The sequence below is a fragment of the Muscardinus avellanarius genome (assembly GCF_963383645.1).
Source record: "Muscardinus avellanarius genome assembly, chromosome: 16".
Lineage (NCBI taxonomy): Eukaryota > Metazoa > Chordata > Mammalia > Rodentia > Gliridae > Muscardinus > Muscardinus avellanarius.
This window is the reverse complement of record NC_137802.1, coordinates 59,779,370-59,790,974: the sequence shown is the minus strand read 5'-3', so window position 1 is coordinate 59,790,974 and position 11,605 is coordinate 59,779,370. Positions and strand designations below refer to the sequence as shown.

Here is an 11,605-nt window from a genome sequence, read left to right as displayed (position 1 = left end):
CTCCGGGCCTGCGGCCGCGGTCGGTTCCCCCAGTCACCGAGCGAGAGGGAAGAAACAAGATGGCGGCTGGAGGCGATCCGGAGCGGGGCCCCAGCCATTCGGACTGAGCTTCTCCCTCCGCCCGCTTCCTCCGGCCCGGCCCCCCCCGCCGCCGCCCCCGGCGCCCCCCGCCCGCCCGCCCGCGCCCGCCCGCCCGCGCCCCCGCCGCCCGCCGCCATGAGGGGCCGGCGGGGCAGGCCGCCCAAGCAGCCCGCGGCGCCCGCGGCGGAGCGCTGCGCCCCGGCCCCGCCGCCCCCGCCGCCGCCGCCGCCGCCGCCGCCGCCGCCGCCGCCCGCCGCCGCCGCCGGGCCCATCGGGGGGCTGCGCTCGCGCCACCGCGGCAGCAGCCGGGGCCGCTGGGCCGCCGCCCAGGCGGAGGTGGCGCCCAAGCCGCGGCTCGGCTCGCCCCGCGGCGGCCGCAGGAAGCCGCCGCCCGCCGGCTCGGGCGCGGGCGCGGGCGCGGGCTCCGGCTCCGGCTCCGGCTCCGGCTCCGGCTCCGGCGGCGGCCCGGGCCGGGGCGGCCGGGGGGGCGGGGGCGGCCGGCCGGGGGGCGGGGGCGGCGGACACCCGGGCCGGGCCGCCCCGCGCCGCGCCGCCAGCAAAGTGGTGTACGACGACCACGAGAGCGAGGAGGACGACGACGAGGAGGACATGGTCTCGGAGGAGGAGGAGGACGACGAGGAGGACGGCGACGCCGACGAGACCCAGGACTCGGCGGACGACGAGGAGGACGAGATGGAGGAGGACGACGAGGACTCCGACTACCCGGAGGAGATGGAGGACGACGACGACGACGCCAGCTACTGCACGGAGAGCAGCTTCAGGAGCCACAGCACCTACAGCAGCACGCCAGGTGCCGCCCGCCGCGGGCCCGGGGAGGGACGGGGGGACGGCAGCCGCGTTTGCGGGAGGAAAGAGGCGCATTGTTCAAAATGGAGATTGCATTGTTGCCGGTGGCAGGCCGCACGCTCGCCCGCTCGCTGGTGTGTCTCTCCCGCACCCCGGCCTCCCGCCGCTCCCCCCCTGCCCCTCTTCAACATTTGTGCCAGTGCGGTGAAACTTTGGCACACGCACATGCCTCGCGTTCGTTTTTCTCTCCTGGTTTTGGCGTGGGCTTTTGGGAAATGAAAGGAGCCTCTTGTTTGGCAGAGCTCTTTGCATTTCTAATGTGGCCTCTTGGAGATTTTTTACTATCTGTTCCTGAAAGAGAACGGGGGGGTTTAGACAGTTTGTGGCACTCACACACGCACGCACGCACGCACGCCAGACAGGCTTCCCTTTCCACTCCTGGCCGCTGCGGTTTTAAAACTGTGTCAAGGAAACATCGGTTGGGTTAGTAGGGGAGCCTTATCTGGTCCTGCGTGAGTGTTAGTATTTTTTTCAAGCGCTAATGGGTGCGTGCAACAGTTGCTGGTAAATGGCAGGTTACAAAGCAAAGCAGAAAACCGAACCAAATTTGGTAATCCGTCCAATTCACAATCATTTGGGTTAAATCTAAGATAAAATGCAGCCCCCCCAGCCCACCCCCGGAACTGCATCCTACCCCCCTTCTGCTTTGTTTGGGAAACGCAAGTTTCTTGGCACCTGTTGCAGAAGATGTGTATAGCTCCTCATCCAGGCGGATTTGCTGAACTTTTTGAAGTTACAAGCAAAGGTATTAGATTTTTTTGCAAAAAGACTCTTTTCTTTTCATGTTTATTTCTGATGGAAAAGGCTTCCCTGGTGGTGTAATGAATTTTCTCCTGTGAATTCTTTTCTCCTGGTTTCTCACAGAACGTGTCTCCAGTCTGGTGCGGAGATGCATTTTTAAAAAACACTCACAGTTACTGCTTTGTATTAAATCCATAGTTGCACTTCACTAAATTGTGAAAAAACCCAAAACTTGCAGCAACAACCTGTGAGTTTTTTTCCTGTATATTTTTGTAACCTGGACTGACTACAATTGTTTTTGTTTTGTTTTGTTTTGTTTTTGGAGTCCTGGGGATGGAACCCAGGGGCATTCTACCTCCAAGCTACACCCCCATCCCTGTTGTTTATTCTTTTATTTTGAAACAGGGTCTCACTGAGTTGCATTAAGTAGCTGAGGCTGTCCAGGAACCACTCTCCTCTGGTCTCAGCCTCCCCAGTGCTGGGATTACACGCGTGCGCCACCACCCCCAGTTTTGGATTGACTCCATTGAAATCTGGTTTTAAGAGCAGTTTATAAAGTTTATGAGGAAGTACGAGTATATCAAGAAAAGCAATTAATGTCTGTCATGTCATTTCCAAAGAGACTGGGGTAGTAGAAATGGCTAAGCTTAAATGTCTCAGTTTTTAATAAATGTGTAAATTCTTATTGGGAGAAATATGGGCCTAAAGCCAGATATAAACCCATTTAGAGGCCTAACATCAAGTGAAGTCAGGTAATTTCTTTTGCCTGACAGTGAGAATGGTTGTCCGTCTTGATGTGGGGAGAGACTGACACGGACAGTGAAGGGAACAGATCAAGTGGCAGGTGTTTGTCTTGTGTGGAAGGGACTGTGTGCAAGTTTTCACTGCTTGCCAAGTTAGTTTTAATACATCTTTTATATAGTAGGTCTTACCATAAGAAACCTTATGTTGGTCCTTGTACCGAAAGCCTGGGATTGCAACGTGGAGACTGAATTCCTTGTGCCAGAGGAGTGTTTTTCAAGTTAGAATTGAGCCATTTTGGTGGAGCAGGTGAGCTCTAACTACTAGGAGGCCTAGCAGATAGTCTTTAGGGTTGATGGTTTTGCATATGCTGAATTAAATTAGTTTGGTTGGGCTTCCTTTAAAAAAAAAAACTCACATATTTATGATATTTCTACGATATTTTGTTTTTCTGAATGACACTTGTAGACTACCTTGTGTATGATTTTCCTATGTTTATATAAAATTAATAACTTCTAGGGAAGGTATTGATCTTATACCCTCAGCATCTAATACTGTCCTCTGGTCTCAGTCTCCCAAATTCTGGGATTACAAGTGTGCGCCACTACACCCGGCTTTATTCTTTTTTTTTTTTTTTCTTTTGTGTGTGTGTGTGTGTGGTGGTACTAGGGGTGGAAGCTAGAGGCTTTCTACCTCCAGGCTATACTCCCAGAGCTATTTTATATATTTTTTGGAAACAGGGTCTCACTAAGTAGCTGAGGCTGGCTTTGAACCTGTGCGATCCTCCTGTCTCAGCCTCCCAAGCGCGGGGATAACAAGCGTGCGCCACAACGCCCAACCCGGCTTTATTCTTAATTTTGAAACAGGGTCTCACTAAGTTGCTCGGGGCCTCACTAAGTAGATGAGGCTGTCCCTGAACTGAGATCCTCCAGTCCCAGCCTCCCAAATGCTGGGATTACAAGCGTGCACCACCACTCCTGACTCTTATTTATTTATTTATTTATTTATTTTTGAGGGTCTGGGGATGGAATCCAGGGGCATTTGATTTCCTGCCCTTTTACTCTTTATTTTGAAACAGTATCTCACTAAGTTTGCAGAGGGCCTCACCAAGTAGCTGAGGCTACCCAAATGCTGGGATTACAAGTATGTACCACTACAGCCTGGCTCTTATTCTTTATTTTTCTTTATTTTTTTTGTGGTACTGGGGTTCCTGGAAACCCTTCTACCTCCGGGTTACACTCCCAGACCTATTTTTATACTTTTTTGTTTGGAAACAGGGTCTCTTAAGCCAGAGAGGCTGGCTTGGAACCTATGCAATCCTCCTGTCTATCCTCCTGTCTCCGCCTCCCAAGCATGGGGATTACTAGCCTGCGCCACCATGCCCGGTATTATTCTTTATTTTGAAACAGGGTTTCACTGAGTTGCAAAGAGCCTGGCTAAGTAATGGAGGCTGGCCTTGAACCAAGATCATCCTGTCACAGCCTCCCAAATGCTGAGATTATTAGTGTGCGCCACCACTCCCAGTTTGAGCTTCTTCCTATTTTATATAACCATTTTCCTTTCTTAATTGGATGTGGAGTTACCTGGATGATTTTTAGTCCCCCCCCCCCCCCCCCCCCCCCGGTCTGGGGATAGAATCCAGGAGCATTCGACCTCCAAGCTACACCCCTTGCCCTAGTTTTTATTTTTTTTATTTTTATTTTTTTTTTGGTGGTACTGGGGGTGGAACCCAGAGGCTTTCTACCTCCGGGCCATACTCCCAGACCTATTTTATACTTTATTTGGAAACAGGGTCTCACTAAGTTGCTGAGAGCCTCACTAAGTAGCTGAGGCTGACTTTGAACCTGTGCGATCCTCCTGTCTCAGCTTCCCAAGCGCAGGGATTACAAGCATGGGCCACCACGCCCTTCTTAGTTTTTTTTTTTTTTTTGGTGGTACTGGGGTTCCTGGAAGCCCATCTATCTCCGGGCTACACTCCCAGACCTATTTTATTTTTGGAAACAGGGTCTCCTAAGCCAGCGCGGCTGGCCTCGAACCTGTGCTATCCTCCTGTCTCTGCCTCCCAAGCGCGGGGATTACAAGCGTGTGCCACCCCGCCCGGCCCCTTCTTAGTTTTTATTCTTTAATTTGAAACAGGGTCTCACTAAATTGTGGAGGGCCTCACTAAGTAGCTGAGGCTGTCCCGGAACCGCAATCCTCCAGCCTCAGCCTCCGGAGTGCTGGGATTGTGCATCACCACGCCCTGCTTGATTTTGCCTTGTGAAACACATTATTTTTAAAGATTATAGTAAAAAGGATGCTCCAAGCCGGGCATGGTGACGCACGCTTGTGATCCCAGCATTTGGGAGGCTGAGACCCGAGGATCGCGGTTCGCGGACAATCTCAGCAATTTAGTAAGGCCCTCTGCAACTCATTGAGACCCTGTTTCAAAATAAAGAGTAAAAAATTGGGCAGAGGGTATAGCTCAGAGATCAAATGCCTCTGGGTTCCATCCCCAGACACACACACACACACACACACACACACACACACACACACACACTAAAATGGATGCTCCATTTTATGTTCTGATCTTTTAGAATATGCCACTTGCCTAGAATAACAGTGCCGGGGAATGGATTATTTAGACTGAGTACTAGTTTCATTAGTTTTATTGTCTGTACTTCCTGGGAGGAAGGCTGTCAGGTAAATCTCTCTATGTGTGTATGGTTTAAGATATCCCAAGAGCGATAAAGAAACATAATTGGGGGGATATGAATTCTTCTGTACTGTCAGACTAAGAAAGAATATACATCATTCATAATTTAGAACCAGTTAGTTTTTCTAGTTAAGAATGTTAGTGTAAGTACTAACATTTAATTCATACTATAAGAAATTACCCAAGTTGAGCATGGTGGTACATGCCTATAATCCTAGTACTTGGGAGGCTGAGACAGTAGGATCACAGGTTTTTAATTTTTTTTGTTTTTGTTTTGTGGTCCTGGGGATTGAACCTAGAGGCATTCTACCTCCAAACTACAACTGTAGTCCATTTATTTTTATTTTTATTTGTTTAATTTTTTGTGGTATGGGGGATGGAGCCTAGAGCCAGTTACACTCCAAGCTATTTTTTTAGTCTTTTTATCTGTCTTTATTTTGTGGGTCTGGGGATGGAACTCAGGGGTATTTGACCTTCAAGCTACACCCCCTGCCCTATTTTTTTTTATTCTTTTTGGTACTAGAGGTGGAACTCAGGGGCATTCTACCTTCAAGCAACACCCCCAGCCCTATATTTTATTCTTTATTTGAAACAGGGTCTCACTGAGTTGCAAAGGGCCTCACTAAGTAGCTGAGACTGTCCACAAACCATGATCTTCCTGTTTCAGCCTCCTGAATGCTGGGATTATAAGTGTGTGCCACCATCCCCCGGCTCCATTCTTTATTTTGAAACAGGGTCTCACTAAGTTGTAGAGGACCTTACTAAGTAGCTGAGACTGTCTGTGAACTCTGATTCTCTGATCTCAGCCTCCAGAGTGCTAGAATTACAATCTGGGATTACAATTGTGCTCCGCCACACCCGGCTGTATGTATGTATGTATGTATGTATGTATGTATGTATGTATGTTTTGTGGTTCTGGGGATTCTACCTCCAAGCTACACCCCCAGCTCTATTTTTTATTCTGTATTTTGAAATAGGGTCTCAGTTGCAAAGGGCTTCACTAAATAGTAGCTGAGGCTGGCCACAACCGTGATCCTCCTGTCTGAACCTCCCAAATGCTGGGATTACAAGAGCATACCACCACGCCTGGCTCCCAGCCCTATTTTTTATTCTTTATTTTGAAACAGGGTCTCACTAAGTTGTGGGGGACCTCACTAAGTAGCCGATGCTGTCCATAGACTTGAGATATCCTGTCTTAGCCTCCTATGTACTGGGATTAGAAGCATATGTCACCATGCCCAGTTTACTTTTTATTTTGAAACAGGGTCTCAATAAATTGCTGAGGCTGGCTTTGTACCCAGAGGCTTTTTACCTTCGGGCTACACTCCCAGACCTATTTTATATTTTATTTGGAAACAGGGTCTCACAAAGTTGCTGAGAGCCTCATTAAGTAGCCGAGGCTGGCTTCGAACCTGTGCGATCCTCCTGTCTCAGCCTCCCAAGCGCTGGGATTACAAGCATGTGCCACCACGCCCAGCTTTACTTGCAATCCTTCTGTCTCAGCTTCCCAAGTACTGGGATTACAAGCGTGTACCACCATGCCTGGCTGAACCTGTTTAAAAATAAAAAATAAAACACAGCTGGGGTGTAGCTTTGAAGTAGAATTCCATTAATTAGCCTCTGTCCCCAGTTAAAGAAACTGTACACACACACACACACACACACACACACACACACACACCATTCATCTATTCATTGATTAATTTGTAATTAATATAATTATTGATGCAATTAATTATTGATGTAATTAATATAATTATTATAAGACATTGACATTGCTAAAGGCACAGGTTTATTTTTTATTTATTTATTTTTATTTTTTATATTTTTGGTGGTACTGGGGTTCCTGGAAGCCCTTCTACCTCTGGGCTGTACTCCCAGACCTATTTTTATACTTTTTTATTTGGAAACAGCGTCTCTTAAGCCAGCGGGGCTGGCTTCGAACCTGCGCGATCCTCCTGTCTCCACCTCGCAAGCGCGGGGATTACAAGCGTGCGCCACCACACCCGGCCACAGATTTATTTTTTATTTTTTGAGATACTGAGGATGGAATCAAGGGGCATCCTACCTTCAAGTATACCCCTAACCCTATTTTTTATTTTTTATTATTATTATTATTTTTTTTTTTTGAGGGTCTGGGGATGGAACCCAGAGGCATTTTACCTCTGAGCTACAGCCCCTGCCCTATTTTTTATTCTTTTATTTTTAAACCGGGTTTCACTGAGTTTCAGAGGGCCTCACTAAGTAGCTAAGGCTTTCTGCGAACCACGATTCTCAGGTCTCAGCCTCCCGAATGCTGGGATTACAAGCGTGCGCCACCACGCCCGGCCCTATTTTTTATTTTGAAACAGGGTCTCATTGCATTAACTGAGGCTGTCTGCAAACCTGGATCTTCCTGTTTTAGCCTCCCAAATGCTGGGATTACAATCGTGCACCACCACGCTCGGCTAAAGTCATAGATGTTTAAAAGTTTATTTATTGGGGATTAAATATTTTTCTTCAAGGATTAAAAAAATACATACTATATATATATATATATATATATATATATATATATATATATAATTTTTTTTTTTTTTACGGTACTTGGTATGGAACCCAGGGGCATTCTACCTCCAAGCTACACCCCCAGCCCGATTTTTTATTTTTTATTTTGAAACAGAGTCTCACTGAGTTGCTGCAAAGGGCTTCACTAAGTAGTTGAGGTTGTCTCAGCCTCCAAGTGCTGGGATCACAAGCAATGCGCTGCAGTGCCTGGCTCAAAGAGAAAAATTGTAAATGAATACCTAAAGTATTCACATGCTAAAAATCACTGTAGGGAGCCGGGCATGGTGGCACTGCTTCGTGCTTTCAATCCCAACATTCAGGAAGCTGAGACCTAAGGATCATGGTTAGTGGTCGTTTTTTGTTGTGATACTGGGGCTTGAACCCAGGGGCATTCTACCCAATTTTTTATTTATTTTGATACAGTGTCTCACTAAGTAGCTGTGGTTGCAATCTTCCTGTCTCAGCCTCCCAAGTGCTGGGATTACAGGCATGCTCCACCACAAATGGCTGAAATCATCTCATTTTGTTTATGCTGGAGACATTTGGCTGAATAAAGCTTTTGTTAATTTAATTTAATTTATTTATTTTTGTTTGTTTTTTGGTGGTACTGGGGTTCCTGGAAACCCTTCTTCCTCCGGGCTACACTCCCAACCTATTTTTTATATATATTTTTATTTGGAAACAGGGTCTCTTAAGCCTGCGCGGCTGGCTTCGAACCTGCTTGATCCTCCTGTCTCCGTCTCCCAAGTGCGGGGATTACAAGTGTGTGCCACCACACTCGGCCTATTTATTTATTTTAAATTTATTTGGCCGGGCGTGGTGGCGCACGCTTGTAATCCCCGCGCTTGGGAGGCGGAGACAGGAGGATCGTGCAGGTTCGAGGCCAGCCGCGCTGGCGTAAGAGACACTGTTTCAGATATATAAAATAGGTCTGGGAGTGTAGCCCAGAGGTAGAAGGGCTTCCAGGAACCCCAGTACCACCAAAAAAAAAAAAAAAAGAAAAAAGAAAAAAGAAAATTTATTTATTTTTCTTTTATTTATAAGTGGAACATATTGAAAATGGTATACATTTAGACTGTGCTTGGTGCCCTCCCCCACCCCTTTATTTTTATTTTTAAAATTTAGATTTATTTTAGTCAGGGCATATTTTGCTAAAGCTTTGAGGATTGTATAGATTTTTTTTTTTAATTTTTGTGGTCTGGGGATTGAACTCAGGGGAATTCTGCCTCTGAGCTCTGGCCCCAGCCCTATTTTATATAAAAAAAAAATTTTTTTTTCTGTACTGGTGATTGAACCCAGGGGCATTCTACCTCTGAACTACACCCCTAGCCTATATTTTATTCTTTATTTTGAAATAGGGTTCCACTAATTTGCAGAGGGCCTCACTAAGTAGCTGAGAAAGTGTCTGTGAACCTGTGTTCCTCCAGTCTCAGCCTCCCGAGTACTGTGATTACAAGCATGTGCCACCATGCCTAGTTTCTTTTTTATTTTGAAACACTAAGTTGCTGAGACTGGCCTTGAATCTGTAATCCTCTTGTCTCAGCCTCTGAAGAACTAGGATTACAGGCATACACCACCATACCCAGCTAGAAAGTAATGTTTTGAATAGACATTTGCTTAAGTTCTTATAACATTCTGAAATTAAATATTTGGTAATTTGAAAAAATTAAGTTATACTCAAAACAGAATAGTTCTTGCATTTAACTTGTATGAGACTTGTGAGAATATGTTCTTGCAGTTTTGAAATCTGGAACCTCTGATTACTTCAGAAAGCAAACACCCTTGTGTTATCCTGGGAGACTTAATGATTAATGTCCTCTGAGGATTCCGAGAGTGGAGATCAGTGGTAGAGATTCCATGAATGAGCCGTAGATTCATCTGGAACTATTTGTCATTGGTTTGGTAAGATTTATTCCCACCAGCGTTAACCAGATAACTTCTCAGTATACATGTAACTTCTGATTCTACAAGCGAGGTGCGAAGTGCAGTGGGGATTCAGAGGGGGGCCACAGCCTGTTGAGGGGCTGGTGTGGGCGGCCGCTTCCTGGATGTGCTTGTGGACTGTAAGGACAGAGGGAGCTCAGGACATGAACCATACCATAGTAAGTGTGGGCAGTTGCAAGCGATTCTGTTGACAAGAGCAGAGTATGTGAATAGGAAGCAAACTGTAAAGCTCCATTGTGTGCCTCGGGAATTTATAGAGAAGCAGGCTTTAGCAATTGTATTTTCCTCCCTCATCTGTTGAGTAAGGATTAGGCCAGATGGGTGATCTCAGGTATTTTTTGTTCTTGCAATACCTAAGGGATATGCTGTATTCCCATCGGCACCAAGCTCCAGCATGAAACATCCACATCAGTTCACAGAGACACTGTGGAAGCCACTGCCCTGGCCTTTCCCCCAAGCAGAGAGAATTACCTGGGAGGTGGTCTGGAGCTTTCTCTGTTTCTCCCGAGTTGATCTCCTGTGGGCTTTGGTCACTGGGAATCCATCAGAAGATTTGAAAGCAGTGGGATGTGATGTCAGAGGTATGCGAGGGAAGTGTAGCAGCGCTTGTGTCCTGCAGATGGATTGGAAGAGGGTGCCGTAGCTGGTGGGATCTGGGTGGTCTTGTAGCCCTGGCTGAAGACCAGTCCAGGAGGTGCTTCAGCGTTCTCTGGGCTTGATCCACCAGCCGTGTAGCGGTGAGAGTGGAAGAATCACGTGGATCTCTGTAGGAAAGATGGTGCGTTTGACGGGCATAGTGCTCCTCCAGGCTAGCACTTGGTAATGTAGTGAACCCTGTTTCAAAATAAAAAATAAAGCCAAACTTGGTGGCACACACTTGTCATCCCAGCATTTGGAAGTCTTAGCTTCTTAGTGAGGCTCTTTGCAACTCAGTGATACCCTGTTTCAAAGTAAAGACTAAAAAATAGGGCTGGGGGTATAGATCAGAGGTAGAATGCCCCTGGGTTCCATCACCTGTACAGAAAAAAAGAAGAAGAAGAAGCTGGGCGTGGTGGTGCACGCTTCTATAATCCCAGTACTTGGGAGACTGAGACAGGAGGATCGCACAGGTTCGAAGCCAGCCTCAGCTACTTAGTGAGGCTCCCAGCAACTTAGTGAGACCCTGTTTCCAAATAAAATTTAAAATAGGTCTGGAAATGTAGTCAAGAGGTAGAAGGCCCCTGAGTTCCATCCCCAGTAACACACACACACACACACACTAGGGCTGCTCTCCTCTACTACCAAAAGAAAAGAAAGATAATGAGGGAAATGAGTGGGGTATCAACACCTGAAGAGGTTAAGCATGAGAATTAAAAGGCGAGTTATTAAAATGTCGGGCAGTGTGACTGAGTGGGAACGAGGCCCGGCCGTGTTGGCAGTGATAAACCTGCTTGCTCTTCTGGAACTGCCCAGGGGAGTATTTGGAAATAGGGTGCAGCAGGAATGGGGAGGTTGAGTCCAGGCTCGCTGGTTTCTTCTAGTAGGTCCTCCTCTCTTTCGTCCTCAAGACTCTGGTGTCCTCTTTGTGTCCGCAGACCCCTGGGTGGGGATACCAGGGTGAGAGGCTGCTGGCAGGAGCAGCAGTCTGGGCGACACTGCTGCAGCAGGGCCTGCCGAGGGCTCTCCCCGCTCCTTAGCCAGTTCCTAGCCCCTTGCCGGAAGGAGCTTCTAGGTTCCTCTTCTCTTTGATTTCCTGGTTATAGTGGTTATAGTCTCAGTTTCATAATATAGCACTAGCTTAGCAGTGACTCATGATTCAAATTTTTGTTTTCTCTGTTTGTTTTGGTACTGGGGTTGAGCCCTGGGGCATTCTACCACCAAGCTACACCCCCAGCCCCATTTTTTATTCTTTATTTTAAACAGGATCTCACTGAAGTTGTAAAGGGCCTCACTAGCTGAGGCTGGCTGCGGTCCTCCTGTCTCAGCCTCCCAAATGCTGGGATTATA

At 47.3% G+C, this 11,605-nt stretch overlaps 1 protein-coding gene across 2 annotated transcripts in view; it reads left to right on the top strand.

Moving 5' to 3' along the window:
* Window positions 1-216: 216 nt before the first annotated feature.
* The window catches only part of BPTF (bromodomain PHD finger transcription factor), a gene marked incomplete at both ends in the record, with an annotated part of 152,889 nt that continues 141,500 nt past the window's right edge, over window positions 217-11,605 (top strand). For both annotated transcript variants that reach the window (XM_080713422.1, XM_080713423.1), the window contains one exon: window positions 217-892. In XM_080713422.1, the coding sequence (XP_080569548.1) occupies window positions 217-892 (676 nt within the window). The remainder of the gene's footprint in view (window positions 893-11,605) is intronic.